The following is a 16,124-nucleotide window of genomic DNA, read 5'->3' as shown; positions in this document are numbered from 1 at the left end:
GGGTCCCACTTAATTCCCATGCAAAGCCACGGGCATGTGAGGTCAGCAGGGAAGAATGTTAGCACCCATGATCCCATAGGAGCTTCAGAAACAATGGTTGAGAAACTAATGAAGTTACAGCATGTTAGAGGTGAACAGTGAGCTTGGACAGGCACAAAGCATAAAGAGTAACAGCACAGCGAAGTGGCTGTGTCTCCCTGTCAAATGCCCCATAAAAGCACCCTGAAGGGTGAGCAGCGTGAAGCATGGGGTGATTACTTCACCACTTGGGGCAAATTAGCTTGAGTACTAACCACATGCAAAGTGATACAATTGAAATGGCCACAAAAAAAAAAAAGTGTATCGTTTGTCAATCAAAGGACTGAAGTGGTCTTGAGAAATAAGAGGAAGCCTAAATAGTCTGGACCTTCTTTCTGATCCTACCATACATCAGGTGGCACATGAATGATGATGCTATTATCTTACTATGCAATTTTTCAGAAAGAAATGTGCAAAAAATCAGCATGTGTTATTCTTCATTCTGAAAGCCTGCACATGTTTGTGAACACATTCTAAATTTTGTTATATATACACAAAACCAACTCATTTTAATTTTTGTTTTCATTTTTCAAAAAATCTCAAACTGGGGCACTTCCGCCAAGATGGAGGCGTAGGTGGAAACATTGTGCCTTCTCGCACAACCAAGTTTGCAAGAAGGCAACAAAGTTTTAGCAACAAAAACGCAGCCAAACCATAGAAAATTGAACTATATGGAAGTCTGACAACAATGAACTGTTCAGCCAGACCAGTAAGAGGGGCAGAGCCAGCAGTGGAGCAGGGTTAGGCAGGAAAGAGATCCCCCAACCCAAGGTGCAGGCAGCCGTGGGCAGATCCCAGGTGTGGAGTAGCAACAGGCGGACCCAGTGAGGGCGCAAGGCGGCAGGCTGACCAGGGTCATACATTTGCGCGCAGATAACCAGCAAAGGAGCAAGCAGTGAGACAGACCGTGCAGGCCCCAGCAGTGGGAAGAAGCAGAGGGGACTGCTATTGCCCCTCTTTGACCCCGCCCCCACATACAGCGTCACAACCCAGTGGCCTGGGTGGCCCCGCACTGGTGAACACCTAAGGCTCCCCTCCTCATACGTAACGGGCTCGAACAGACCAAAACATGGCTCAAGAAGAAGTCAAAACCCCAGAGCTGATAGGTCTAAGTGACCAAGAAATTGCCAACCTATCAGATGCACAGTTCAAAACACTGGTGATCAGGATGCTCACAGAACTGGCTGATTTTAGTCACAGATTAGAGGAACAAATGAAGGTGAAAATAATTAAAATGAAGAGAAATGCAAAGGAAACCAATAGTGATGGGAAGGAAACTGGGACTCAAATCAAGGGAGTGGACCAGAAGGAAGAAAAAAATGACCAAACAGAAAAGGATGAAGAAACAAGAATTCAAAAAAATGAGCAGAGGCTTAGGAACCTCCAGGACATCTTTAGACGCTCCAACATCCAAATTATGGGGGTACCAGAAGGGGAAGAGAAAGAGCAAGTGGAAAACTTATTTGAACAAATAATAAAAGAGAACTTCCCCAATCTGGCAAAGGCAATAGACCTCCAGGAAATCCAGGAAGCTCAGAGAGTCCCAAAGAAGTTGGACCCAAGAAGGAACACACCAAGGCACATCATCATTACATTACTCAAGATTAAAATGAAGGAGAGAATCCTAGAAGCAGCAAGAGATAAGGGGACAATCACCTACAAAGGAGTTCCCATCAGACTGTCAGCGGATTTCTCAAAAGAGACCTTACAGGCAAGAAGGGGCTGGAAAGAGGTATCCAAGTCATGACATCCAAAGACCTACATCCAAGATTGCTCTATCCAGCAAAGCTTTCATTTAGAATGGAAGGGCAGATAAAGTGCTTCTCAGATAAGATCAAATTCAAGGAGTTCATCATTACCAAGCCCTTATTATATGAAATGTTAAAGGGACTTATCTAAGAAAAAGAAGATAAAAAATATGAACAGTGAAAGGACAGCAAACTCACAGTTATTAACAACTACACCTAAAACAAAAGCAAACTAAGAAGACAGCTAAATCAGGAGCGGAACCATAGAAATGGAGATCACATGGAGGGTTAGCAACAGGGGAGTGGGAGGAGGAGAAAGAGGGAGAAGGTACAGAGAATAAGTAGCATAGACGGTAGGTAGAAAATAGATGGGGGGAGGGCAAGAATAGTATGGGAAATATAGAATCTAAAGAACTTGAGACACATGGTCATAAACTAAAGGGGGGAATGGTGGGAGAGGGGGTGTGCAGGGTGGAGGGGAATGAAGAATCTGTAATAACATATTTGTTACTAGACTTTAGAACTGTCAAACTTTTGGCATATTTTCATCATCTATTTTTTTTTTGCTGCTTTTTTCCCCTCCTTTTTTTAAAGAGAGGGAGAAAAACATCAATGCGTAATTGCCTTTCACACGCACACCCACTGGGGACTCAGCCCTGCAGACCGGGCATGTGCCCTGACTGGGAATCAAACCATTGACCCCTCAGTTGGCAGGCCAGCACTCAATCCACTGAGCCACACTGGCCAGGGCTGAAGTTTTTCGAATAAGGTACAGATGTCACGACAGGTTACCACTTGATACTCTAATGCAGCTCTAAAAAATAAGGCCTCTCCTACACGTCCACAATCAATGATCATACCTAACACGGTAATCCCATAACACCTAGTATCCAGTCCACATTCAGAGCTCACCAACTGGCAAATACCCACCTTTCCCAGCAGGTAAGCCTGGTATCCTGGGGTTACCTCTTCAGCCAGGCCCCAGGGACACTGCCCCTTCTGGCAGAGTCTTGCAGTTTCCTCCCTTCCTTTCTCTACCATGTCCCCTATAACCTCGCAGTTAGATCCACACCTGTGTTGTGCAATACAATAGTCACTGGCCACATGGATCTCTTTTAATTCAAATTAATTAAAGTAAATGTTCTGTTTCTCAGGGTCATGAGTCACACTGCAAGTGCTCAGTGGCCACCTCTGGCTGGTGGCCCCCATACAGTCCACGAACCTAGAACATTCCATCACCTCTGAGGGTCTATCAGGCAGCACTTGTGGCCAGGTTTAGGCTTTATATTGCACTGTTCAGAAAAAGGATTTGACTTTAAATGGCCATTCCTGGCACCAGAGTAGCAAGTATGTCCAGACTGTAAGGATCTCCTAGAGTACAAAATGCCATCCAAAATGTACACTTCGTACATGTGAGAAGAAATAAGGACGGCCCCAGGGACTCTTAGCCGATGGGCCAACTCACAGAACCAACAAGGCTGGGAGGATCTTTTTGGGAATTGCTTTGTGCTCAGGCAAATCAGCAAACCAGCCCAAGGTGCTGCATAACTCCGTTGCTAGTCCACATGGAGCAGCCGGTGAGCGGTCTGCACCTGCAGTAGGCAGACAAGAAGAAGCCTCCTGCAAAGGGGAAGCAAAGGGAGATTTGTAAGCAGGAGGGTGCAAGGATCAGCCCTGAGCCTTAGGAAGTCCAAGGGCTATGGTGTCCAAAACAGAGAAGGAAAAGCCCCAGGACACAAGAAGACATCCTGGAGGAGGATTGCAAAACTCAGGTGAGAATCCACGTGAGCAGCTGGGACTAGAATGGCAGAGCCAGATTTGAGAGACAGGGTCCAAGTGTGGTGAGAGCCCACCACAAGACTGGAAAGAAAAGTGAGAGTGATGGTGGGCTGAGGGTGGGCTCACACTCAGGAGAAGGCGGCAGGCAGATGAAAAAGGCACAAAAAACAGGGCCCGAGCAGACAGCAGAGCTAGGGGACAAACCACACAGAGGGCAATGGTATTAAAGAAAAGGTGGGGGTTGGGGTGGGGTCATGAAGGGAGAATTGGGTCACATGCTTGCAGAGAGGAACTTTACATTATAACATAACAAATATGTTAGGATGTGTTCTAAATGTTACTATTTTGACTTAATCACACACATCCTCCTCCCTCAAAACCCCTCTTACCAAGTTTGCTCCAAAGTTGACCTCATGTAAAGTAAAAATTGAAAGCACTTAAAACTGCTGTTGTGTTGCTAGGAAATTTACGATTATAACCAGCACACTCAATTGCCTACCCTATCAGGAATACATATTTTATAATGCCCCATTTATGATTTGAAATTAAATCATAGACACTCAGCCTACCGACACTTAAAATTTCAAACAACTAGTGTCCTAACTGTAGTATGGGAAAGGAGTCTATTGTATACATTTCAGTGTGTCAGTGAGGTGCAACAACCGACACAGGTACCGTAACCAAACATTGGCACCTTTGTGTAAAACACCTGTGACTGTGGCAGCACAGGCACTGTCTTAATATCTCAGGTACCAAAACCAACATTGTTGTGGGCAATGCGATGTTCTGAAATGGTGAATAACTCTTAGTTTCTGAACAAATCAATTTAGTTGCATTCTGGTAAAATTCAGGGTACATTTATGGTAGTCAATATCCTTCTCGCCAATATTCCCACTTCTCCTTTTCCCAGATCCTAGTAGGATTGAACTTTCTAACTCCTGTGACCTTAGAGGTGGCAGGTGACTTGCTTTGGCCAATGAAACGTGTGTGAGTGGCATCTGTCACTTTAGGGTTGGGGCATTTAGTGTTGATGTAAAGCTCTGCTCCAAGTGATGGGACCTGCAAAAGCCCAGGTGCAACCCCACTGTGCAAGTGAAGTACTCCTGTTATGTTAAGCTGCTGAGATTTGGGGTTGTTCCTGAAGCACAGCTTGGTACCACATTAAAACTGTTACCCCCCAAAGAGTTTGTTTTTACGCAGAATGAATTAGGTTCCAGGCTCTGATCATTATACACAAGCTTTCCGTTGTGTGACTGTCCTGGAGAGACTCCTTCAGGAGCCTGTCTGTTACAGACGACCTCACACCCCAGTGCCCTGCAATCCTCAGTCATTCTCTATTCAATCACTCCCCACCCACCGAAAACAACGGGCCTTCGGGGACCAGACAGATCATGAAAACTAGAGAAGGGGGCTGGACCAAGGTGCCTAGACGTCCACCAGTTTGTTGCCCTCAGGAACACTGAGTTGCCAAATCTGATGTTTTAAGAGAAGGCCAAAGTCCAGAGTTTTATGCAAAATATTTTTGATTTCTCAGTATCTCTCAACAACTAAAAAATCTGAATTTAAATTTTAAACATTCTGGGAGTCAAACCAAACAGTTCTGGTTTGATGAGGCCCTCATGAAGTACTTTGCGAACAAAGTGTCAAATGCTGTGACGTTTGGGTTTCTACTTTGTCAAATCCCCTTCTTTCCCAAGTGACAGAAGGAGGCAGTAACTCCTCACAAGTGTAGAGTGCCTTGCTCAAGCAGCACGGCTAGGTAGCAGTCATCACAATTGCTAACGTCTGCCCTGTGCTCCTTACTGCAAAACCTTGTTGAATGAGGAGGTAAGTTCTGTGATTGTCACTTTTAACTAATTAATAATGATGGGGGATTGAAGAGTAGAAAAGTTTTAGTTTTAGGTCATAGTTAATAAGCCTAGTAGTTAATGCATGTGAAAAGCTATTGTTTCAGGAACTGCAGGTATGGCACCCACCCCTGACTCCAGGAGACCACAAGCAATTGACCTTTGTGCTTTAGAAGAGACCAGAAGCCATCAAAGTGGGATCCCAACCACTGTGTTACAGGGACTGTCCACCACCCAGGACACAGGACACAGATGAAGAAAATGACCAGTGACCGGGTGAAAGCATGTCAGGGAAGGTGCCAGATTGCAGCTTTCATCTGACTAGCCTCTTTCCTGGATTCCAAATCCCTCGCCTACACTTTTGCCCTCTTATAAAATGGCTGGCTAGAGCCCTGGCTGCTGTGGCTTAGTGGCTTGAGTGCTGGCCTGCAAACCAGATGGTCCCCGGTTTAATTGCCAGTCAGGGCACATGCCTGGGTTACGGGCCAGGTCCCCAGTAGTGGGCGCTTGAGAGGCAACCACACATTAATGCTTCTCTCCCTCTCTCCCTCCCTTCCCTTCTGTCTAAAAATAAATAAAATCTTTTAAAAAAAATTCAATCCTTGTCTCTGCGTATTGGGTCTGGTAGGTGACAGGCAGCCCAGGGCCCCTTTCCCGGTTTCAAGAGCAAGAATCCGGGCCTTCTGGTTTCCAATCCTCTGCTGCATGCTCTTTCCTCCTAAACTGCTGCTATTCGGTTAATTTTTAGAAACTACTCTTTCCTGCCTCTCCAGTCTCAGAATTTCCTTTCCTGACCTTTTTAGGGCTTGTCTTGAAAACTGCCGCAGAAAAATGACGAAGTAGAAAAAGTAAAATAGGAAATGGAAATTAAAAAGAGGAACTAGTGTCACAGAAGGGGCCGTGGAGCTCGGTTCCAGGCTGGGCTGGGCGCGCCTGAAAGGGGGGAGCAGGCAAGCCCAGGGTGACGCCCTGAAACCCGCAGCTTGGGTTCTGACTGTGCCTTCCCGAACCGCCCTAGAGTGCAAGGAGGGAGGGAAAGGATAGTGCTGGACAGAGAACGACCCAGCCGCAGGAAAGTGTGACCGCGAGCACGCAGCTCGGCCGCCGTCGGCGCGAGCTCGCCGTCGCCAGGGCCACGTGACGCGGCCAAAATGGCCGCCGACGGGGGCGACGGCTGCCCGGCGGGGCGCGGGCCCGAGCCGGAGCCGGGAGAAGGGTTTGAGATCGTGGACCGGAGCCAGCTGCCTGGCCCGGCGGACCTGCAGAGTGCGACCAAGCGGCGGGCGGCGGCGGAGGGCTGGTCCGCGCCCATCCTCACCTTGGCGCGCCGGGCCACAGGCAACCTGTCGGCCAGCTGCGGGGGCGCGCTGCGCGCAGCCGCGGGGCTAGGCGGTGCGGACGGGACGGAGGGCGCTGTGCGCACAGGTAGGTCCGGCGTGCGCGCTCCGTGATGCTCCCAGTGGTACCGGTAGCCCTTGACTGTGGAAGCCGGACGGTCGGACCCTGTTAGGCGAGTTGTAAAAAACCAAAGCGTTCGCACGCCTGACTTGCCCTCTCTTTTCTGTACCCACTGTGGCCGCGCTCCAGTGAGCATGTTGGCTTGGGGGGGGGGGGGTTGACTCCCACTTTCGTTCCCCGGACAGCGTTCTTATTTTCATTGGAGAACTTTAGGAAAATGTACGAATTTGAGCTTAGGTTATCTGTATAAGTTTTAAAAATACTTAAGTGAATTCAGAAGTGTTCTCTGTTGTAAATCGCAAAATGCCAGCCCACCTGACACCTGCGGGTGTGATAGCGCCTCTACAGTCCCGGAGGACTCGCCGCACCAAAGTGGAAGGCAGGAGGTGCGGGTACAGGTGTGAGGTCTGAGCTTCGGAGCGCCGCCACCACCCGCCTAGCTGTGTGCTGGACCCAGCATCACACTTCGCCCTGCCTGCAAAGTGGCGGTATTGTTTGAGCGACCCGATGATGTCTTCCAGTCCTTGACAGCCCTTTGCCATCTAGAAAGAGTTTCAGCACATTTGTAAGAAGAGTGGAATCGTTAAATGGTGATTTTCTAGCCTACATGTGACTAGTGGCTACCTATTGCATAGTGCAGTGACAGCATTTTCTTCTTCATAGAAAGTGCTGCGGAGCAGAGCTGACCGAAGATGACAGTGCCCCCCCTAAGAAGCGTTAGTGTGCCTCGAAGGTTTCTTGCTTCTGTCTTGTCCACTGGGAAATTTGTTGTAGAAGTCAGCACGGACACCAGAATAATGAACTGTGAAAATTTCAGTGGTTAAAAAAAGTGGAGTAAATTTCTAAATATGACTTCTTTTGAGGTTCTGGCAATAAAAAGTAGATCTAGAAGGTAATGAGAGCTCCTGTTCAATACAGATACCTGGTTCCCACAAGCTTGCCACCTGTGTACATGTCACCGGGTGTCTGTACATCAACCCGCTGGCAGTCAGTCCTGAGAGCCAGGACTCAGGGTCTTCGGGAGGTCTCTCAGATAGTTCATGGCACGTAGTAAACAAATAATAAATGTACTTATTCACTGATAAATAGAATGTGCCAGTGCCTAGCACAAAAATGTACACAGGAGTGGGGAAAGGTAGGTTTACAGTTGTTCATATGGAAAGTAACACAATAATTAATAAGTAATGCATGATTAAACTTTCACATACAGCTGTAAACCTACTTTTGCCCCACCCTGTATTTGAAAAATACTTGTTTTTCATTTATGGTAGTGCTGTGAATAATAGCCAACACTTACATTGTGCCAGATGTTAGTTTTAGATCTCTAACATTAATTCATTGGACCTTCACAATACTATGGGATAGCAGGATGGGCTTCTTTGTGTGTAGTCACTGTGTAATCAGTGTGGTCACCCAGGGCCAGGCACTGAGAAGTGCTCTACACTAGGAATTTTTTAGTAATTATACCCCTGAGTCTTTGTTTTGTAGGTGAAGTCCAGTGGAACAAAGGAGCATTTAGGGAAGGAGGACTCGGAGTGTGGCCCATGTGTGGTTCCACCTTTTACTGCCTCCTCAGAACAAGTTCTTGGCTTCCCTGGCCCACTAGGCCGGCCCTTGGGGCTTCTCCCTACCCCTTCCCAACCCGACCCGACTGTATGACCACTGCTGGCCCAGGGAAGGTTGGGCGGTCACACCTGGTGAGCCCCTGGACAGAACAGTCAGGCTGGCATCACCACAGCACACTAGCAGGCAGCTGAGGGGGGGCCTGTCCCCCACCCAGACCAGACACCCACTGCATCTCTGCAGGAAGGAGTGATGCCTTAGGGCCTGTGAAGGGGAGATTGATTTCCTTGCCTCCTCCCAAGTAGCCAGCCCCTTGTAATAGGTACCCTCATTATCCCCGCTTTATACAGAGGGAAACCGAATTCAAGAGAAGTAGCTTGACCCAGTTATTTAGAAACGGCAGAGGCAGCAGTAGAACAGAGACATTTGCTTCTCAAGGCCTTGCTCAGTCACGACACCTTGATGCCTTGACGCCTCTGATTTTATAAGCAAAATGCTGTAAGTTGTACTCATGGATTTTTAATTGGACAATTTGTAGAAAATATTCAGTGAATAACTGCCACTCAGACCTGGCAAAAACTGTGAGCATGGCTCACCAAGGGCTGTAACTCGGGGGCAGCTAGGATGAGCTACAAGGCTGGTCCCCAAAGGTGGCCTGGATTTGAAGCCAGCCAGTAGGACAGGAAAAGCAGGGTAGGCCCTGGCTAGTGTGGCTCAGTGGATTAAGGTCCAGACTGTGAACCAAAGAGTTGCTGGTTCGATTCCCAGGCAGGGCACATGTGTGGGTTGTGGGCCAGGTCCCCTGTGTGGAAAGTGTGAGAAGCAACCACACATTGATGTAAAAGAAAAAGAAGAAAAGCAGGTTAGGAAAAGATGGCCCCCAACCCCCACCCTTCAGCCAGGGCCTGCTCATTCCTCTTGCCTGTTGATCTACTTCCACAGCAGTGAGGGATGAGCTTTCTCAGAGGAAGTGGTGAAGGAGCAGAGAGCCAGTGTGAGTGGCACTCTCGCCAGATAAAATGTCTTGGGTAATAGAGGCTAAAAGGAAGTGCTGCAGAATGTTGTGGAATGCTGAGTGTGTTTTGCAGTGCTGTCCCATACAACATGCCACCGCGATCGCCTTCAGGGCTGCCTTGTTTTGGGTGTTTTCTTTTTTAGGGTAATAAAGTGCATGGAGAAACCAAACCAAACACAACATGCAAAAAAAGACTCAGTGCAGAAGTCCTCCATCCCTGTCCCACCCTTCCTGGGAGGTCTGTGCCCGTGGCACGTCCTTTCATCTCGGCAGTCTCTGCGCACAGGATGCACGCACACACACTTCCACACCTGCACATGGCATGCTGCCTCCGAGTAAAGGAGGAGTAGCAAAACACAGGTGTTCCCCGCACATGTTCTCCTTTACTCGCACGTGGGCACTCACTGAAGAAGGCACTCCGATTCTACACGTGCCATTAGGCAGGTGGTGGGTATGCCTTTCTCTCTCCTCTTCCACGGCAAAGTTTATTTTGTGTTGCGAGTCCTTCCAAAAGGAAGGCCGGTAACTTCTCCCACCTCCCAGTGCAGTTTTCCTCCTTGTCAGTATAGGATGACACCATATTGTATGATAAAATCTCCCAAGAAATCAAAGAGCTACTCAAAACTAAAATCTAAGAATACAGTCACTTCTGTATAATTCAGAACCCAACAAAAAACCCTGTATATTCCACTCCCCCTCCTAAATACTTTCTGTACCAGATGTTACAACAAACTATCAGCCCTTTGAGCTGATTGTGGCTGGTAGTTGCATTTTTTTCTATCTTGCAAGTATAAAAGCATTTTTAAAAATTTTTAGGCAGTTAGTGGGTGTTACATAAGCATTCAAATCATCAATAGCTTCTGAAAACTATTGACAATATTCTTCCAGCAAGAAGGTGGCGGCTGCATGTTACCTGCAACTCCGCCTGTCTGCGCCATGCTCATGGGAGTTAAGCCCCTGCCCCCTAACACGGTCAAGGTTGAGATCACTGACAGACCATTTATTTACCAATTTTGTAAGTGTAGAATTTTGTGACACTGTATGTTGTGTTGAACTATGACTAGTGAACCTTAGGGATCCAAGTTCACATAGGTAGCAATCTTGGCGGAGGTGAGAACAGCACCTGGTGTTAGACCAATTGAGTCAGACCAGACCTGAGTCCATCACCCTCAGTACCTGAGTTCTAGCTGGGAAAGAATTCAGAACTGAGTCAGACTGTAAGAGAAAGTTTCTGTAGAAAGTCACAGAGGTAGAAGGAGTGAGCAGTGGCAGGAATGAGCTCAGGAAACAAAGGCCTTTGGCGTGTAGCAGAGAGGAAGGTAAAGGTAACACACCTAGGGTTGGGGAGGCACAGACAGACGTGGTCCTGAAACAGAACCACTCTGGGTTCTACTGTGGGCTGCTGGAAAAAAAACCTGTGACTCCCAAAGCCAGAGCCTCGTGAAAAGGAAAGGAGCTATTTATTCAAAACATACACAGAATTAAAATAATGGCGGAACTTTTCCATTAAGCCCCACTCCCTTAAAAACAAAAGAAATGCCCAGAGATGCACACAGCCCTGCCTCCCTGTGCCAAACCAGGCCAGTCAGGGGTGCTGACTCTCAGGAAAAGAAATAGAAGTCTGTAGCTGAGCTGGACAGGTTCCTGTTCACCTCCCAGTCGTCTGTGCTTGGCCGGGCCCCTCCCTGTGGTGGGTCGGTGGGGATCCTCTGCAAACCACGTGTCCAAGACCCCTGCATGGCTGCTACATCCTGCTTTTCTGCTCCTCTCTAAGCTTCGGGGCTAAGACCACCGTATCTCTAAGAGAGCAGGGTTGCCCCACACTTGGGTGTAAATCCCAGCACTATCTTCCACCAGAACTCCATTTCTGACTCCTTCCGTGAAGGGTTACACCTGCCAGCACTCTGGTTTCTTCTGCCTTCGTTGGCTGCCATTGTTAGTCTGGGCAGGCTTTTCCCGTGAGGTAGGAACCGACTCTAAGCCGCCCCCAGGTGCAGCCACCGAGGAACCACTCCCCACCACCACACCCATCTCCCTGGCTTCCAGGGAGGCAGGCGCATCTATCAGCATTAATGAAACACTGGCCAAGTTCTTTAGACATGCAAAGTAACTCTTAGCCCTACTCTGCTTCCCCTTCCCCCAGCTGAGTTAGTGAAGGTTTTGGAGACCTCCAGCTCAGCACCCTTTTACTCTCCTGGGAGCCCTGGGTGCTCCGTCCCCAGGGCTTTTAAGGGTGGAGATTTTAGGGGAGGTCCCGGGTAGGATGCCAGTACAACAGTCATCAGTGTCCAGGTGTGTCCTTTCAGCATCCTTGTCTCCACTGACTGGTGGGTGCCAGGACAGGGGGTCCTGAGGCAGTCATGGTGTCGCTTGTCTGGTTTCCTGCTTTTCTAGGTCTGGAGCTGAAACACAACCGAGACCTGGATGTGTATGATGCAGTTCAGAACCTCACTGTCCTGGGTCTCACTGCTGTAGGCTGTTCTCTGGCCTCCTTGTGTGTTCCTATCTAAGGGGTCTGACCTGCATGGCTGGGGACATGCCAGGGGAAGAAGGGTTAGGGGAGGGTCTGAACCATGTGACCAGCAATATGAAAAGTCAGGGGGTGTAAACTGCAGGACCAGCGATGTCACAGGTAGGCACAGGTAACCAGGTTCTCGGTGATTGCGGACAAAGAGTTGAACAGAACCCGCAGAAAGTTTATAGCAGAGAGAGAGAGAGAGACAGCAGACTTATTAAAGGATAGTGCATCCACAGAACGTGGGAGCAGGCCAACTCCGAGCAGGGACTGACCTCAGAGGCTGGAGGGATTCTATTCTTACAGGGTGGATCCTTCCTGGGTAGTTTAAGTGGGCTTTTGTCGCTCATGTACAAGTAGTTATATTACTTTAAAGCTGCTGCCCATGTGGTCTCCCATGATCTTCCTTGATTGGCCACCAGAGAAGGGGGTCGCACAATGTTAATTTATTATGATGCTATTACAGTGAAGCAGGGGTCAAGTAGCATCTTCTCTACATTCATGAGTCACCGTAATTCAGCGCTTTTCCAGAAAGCAGGAACAACCAGTCTTAGAACAGGATCTGTGTCCTCTGGGGTTTCCGCCTTCCTGTCTGTCTCCTGCCTCAGCAATATGCTAGGGGGAAAGGTCACCCTGGGGGCCAGGTATGTGCTTTCACAGTTTTGCCTGTTGCTAGGCACCTGGGGCTTTCCCTCCTGGTGACCTGTATCTGGCCTACCGTCCTTGCTCTGCTCTTGTCTCTCTAACTGCCGACCACAGTGAAACTGAGAAATGGACTGGCTTAAAGATCTTCCCCGCTCAAACTTTCCATACGTCTCCACTGAGCACGAATGGGAATAGGTGACTGGCGGAGCAGAGGTGGTGGATGAGATGGCTGCAGTGCGCGGCCCCTTTGGAGGGTCAGCGGTGAGAGCCATTGCTACCTCCAGCGCTGACCACCTGAAACGCCAGTCTTTGCATTTTTGGCTCACATGACCCCCTAAGAAAACTTCAGCTTTTAAAGTTGACATTTAAAATTTTTTGTCATAATTTTAAAGTTTAGATTACATTTTCTGGCTCATTGTAAATATTGACTTTATCCTTTTTTATTGATTTGTGAGAAAGGGAAACATTAATTTGTTGTTCCACTTATTTATGCACTCATTGGTTGCTTTTTTAAAAGATTTTTTAAATTTATTTATTTTTAGAGAAAGGGGAAGGGAGGCAGAAACAGAGGGAGAGAAACATCAATGTGTGGTTGCCTCTCATGTGCCCCCAACTGGGAACCTGGCCTATAACCCAGGCATGTGCCCTGACTGGGAATTGAACCCACAACCCTTTGGTTTGCAGGCCAAGACTCAATCCACCGAGTCACACCAGCCAGGGCCTTTGGTTGCTTCTTGTATGGGCCCCGACGGGAGATCAAACCTGGAACTTTGGCATATTGGAACAACATTCTAACCGGCTGAGCTACCTGGACAGGGCTTAAATATTGACTTTTTGAAATAAAACTGTTACATCACTAGTAAGTGTATGAAGTGGTATGTAAATGCCTTCAGGATTTGAAATAAATAAGTTTATTTAATATTTGAAAATTTTACATTTTCCTTCCATTCCATTTCCATATGTCCTATAATTTTTTATTGGTCATCCTATCATATGTCTCAGACAAAAGTATGTAAATAAAAATTTAATAAACTTTTCTTGTGACTAACACTCTAAGTGTATAAAATTTTTTTTCTGGAATGAATTACTATTAAAGTTATTGGTGATGCTAAGTTGATAAAAGGAATTTAATTTCATACATAGTTATACATAAATTTTTCATGGAATTGCGCTGAGAGCAGCTAAATGGCCTTAGTTTTTTCATTGAGCACATGTCTATAGATGTGTGAATATGATTTGCTGATATAATGTGATAGGACTCAGCATCGATTTTATAGATGTGATCCCTGAGAAGAACCTGGTTCATATAAATAAGAAACACAAACAGTTTCGTGAGAGCAGTGTTGCTCAAGTCTTTGAACACCTAAGTTATGTGCCCAAAATCACATAGATCTATTGTCAGTAATTTAAAAAAATTTTTTTGTTCATGCCCTGGCTGGTGTAGCTCAGTGGATTGAGCGTGGGCTGGGAACCAAAGTGTTGCCAGTTCAATTCCCAATCAGGGCATGTGCCTGGGTTGCAGGCCAGGTCCCCAGTGGGGGGCATGTAAGAGGCAACCACATATTGATGTTTCTCTCCCTCTTTCTCCTTCCCTTCTCTCTAAAAATAAATAAACAAAATCTTTAAAAAATTTTTTTTGTTCAAAGCGAATGAAAATCACCTGACTTGCAAGAAAGGCTGCAGCCTAGTCATATTAAAGAAATTTCACCCCTAACCAGCGTGGGTCAGTTGGTTGGGCATTACCCCTCAAGGCAAAAGTTTGCCAGTTCATCTCCCAGTCAGGGCACGTGCCTGGGTTTCGGACTCAGTCCCCTGTGCACAGCAGAGGCAACTGATGGGTGTTTCTCTCCCACTTTCTTCCTCCCTTCCCCTCTCTCTAAAAAAACTAAAATCTTTAAGAAAAATTTCCCAACCTTTGGGAAGTTTCCCAAAAAAGGCTCTACTAAGACTTATTGAATGGCAATTATGCTTGTAATTCTTTTACTTAATTACCTTGTTTAACCCAGGACACCCAGAATGGCTGAGGACATCTAAATATTGCTTATTTCTTTACACCTTTGCTGATATAGTATCTTTTTGACAAAAAGACTTAGTTCATGTGTATTTCAAGTCCATTTTCATCAAAAACTTGGAGCTACCATTTGGCTCATTTAATTTATGGAATATGTCCATCAAGTTAATGGCGCATCTTAGAATATTGAGTATTGAGACTGGCTGAAAATAATTATGTATTAATTTGGTGGCAGTGGGGGTGATTTTTTTTTTTTTTTACTTTCTAAATTTAGGATACCCAGCAGAGGGCTAGAAGCCATTCGTTCAGTTTTCCTGAACTAACTGCAGTAAATGAGGGACTGGAAGCTTTTCCTGTCAGGACACATGTGGGACTTTCTGCACCCCAGGCCACTGTATCAAGAGGAAGATAAGGAGGCAGGGAGTGAAGTGACATTCTTCTGGGGAATGGGAGAAGAAAGCATACCTGTGGAACAGGAAGGCCTGGGCGTCACTGCCTTAAACCACGTGGGCCTGCCCAGCCCTCTGCAAGACTGCCTGGATATGTATTGCCACTGGAAGACCACTGCCTTCTTTAAGGTTAAATCTTTACAATCTTTGCTTCTGTGGTTATTGGTCTATTCAGGGTTACACCTTCCAGGATGAGGTTTTACAATTTTTTTCCTTTGCCCATCATCCAATTTATAAATCTAATACATAGGATTCTCTCAAAATTTAAAATAATTAAACCACCCCTGACCCAAATGCTTTACTTAAGTCATTGTTCTCTCTTACAACCAAGATGAAACGTTTAGGTGGGTGTTCGTTTCCTAGCATCTAGTGTTAGGTTTTGCTGAGCAGATTGAGAATATTTAGCCCTACCCAGGCTGTCTCAAGTCTCAGTAATATTTACTTGCCTAATATCTTTATTATAAATTCAGGCATAACATTGTTCTTTTAATTTAGCCACGCACACATATACTCTTCTATTTATGTGTCCATAGTAAGGCTCATAAAATAAAAACAGATAAAGGATTAACATCCGAAATATACAGATCAATCCGAGTGAAGATTTAACAAGCAATTCAGACTAGAAGATTATGAACCTGACGATTAAGCCCAGTACTAATCTGACAACTGCGAAATGAAACAACCCAGACCCCCTCCAGCTGGCCCTTAGGAAGGCGGATTCAGTGATTGGTTGGCTGGGGCGGGCACCCCGGGGACCCTCCTGGCCTTGGGGCAGTTTCCCGGCCAGACTGAGTTGGGGCTGGACATTTTTACCAAGTTTCTGCAATGAGTTTCCTGGGCGTGAGGACACATTTGGTAAGCATTTGGCATGGCTATCTAATGCTGGTTGAACACACCCTACCCTGAGAGCGGTAAGTTGAATGGAGCTGAAATGGAAAGACAGCTGAGTTTAATTCTGACGGCTTTACTTATCAAAAAAGTGTATAATTTGTAACTGTCTACTTATTGTGGACGAA

The 16,124-nt window shown here is 46.8% G+C and overlaps 1 protein-coding gene across 1 annotated transcript in view; it reads left to right on the top strand.

The window, feature by feature from the left end:
- The first annotated feature begins 6,356 nt into the window (after positions 1 to 6,356).
- RUFY1 (RUN and FYVE domain containing 1) overlaps positions 6,357 to 16,124 on the top strand; it is a 47,484-nt gene continuing 37,716 nt past the window's right edge. The window contains exon 1 of the mRNA XM_037136389.2: positions 6,357 to 6,877. Within this exon, the coding sequence (XP_036992284.2) occupies positions 6,604 to 6,877 (274 nt within the window). The 5' untranslated portion in view covers positions 6,357 to 6,603. The remainder of the gene's footprint in view (positions 6,878 to 16,124) is intronic.

This window comes from Artibeus jamaicensis, unplaced genomic scaffold (assembly GCF_021234435.1).
Source record: "Artibeus jamaicensis isolate MK-2021 breed Jamaican fruit bat unplaced genomic scaffold, CSHL_Jam_final scaffold_286, whole genome shotgun sequence".
Taxonomy (NCBI): Eukaryota; Metazoa; Chordata; class Mammalia; order Chiroptera; family Phyllostomidae; genus Artibeus; species Artibeus jamaicensis.
This window is presented reverse-complemented; position numbering and strand designations above follow the sequence as displayed.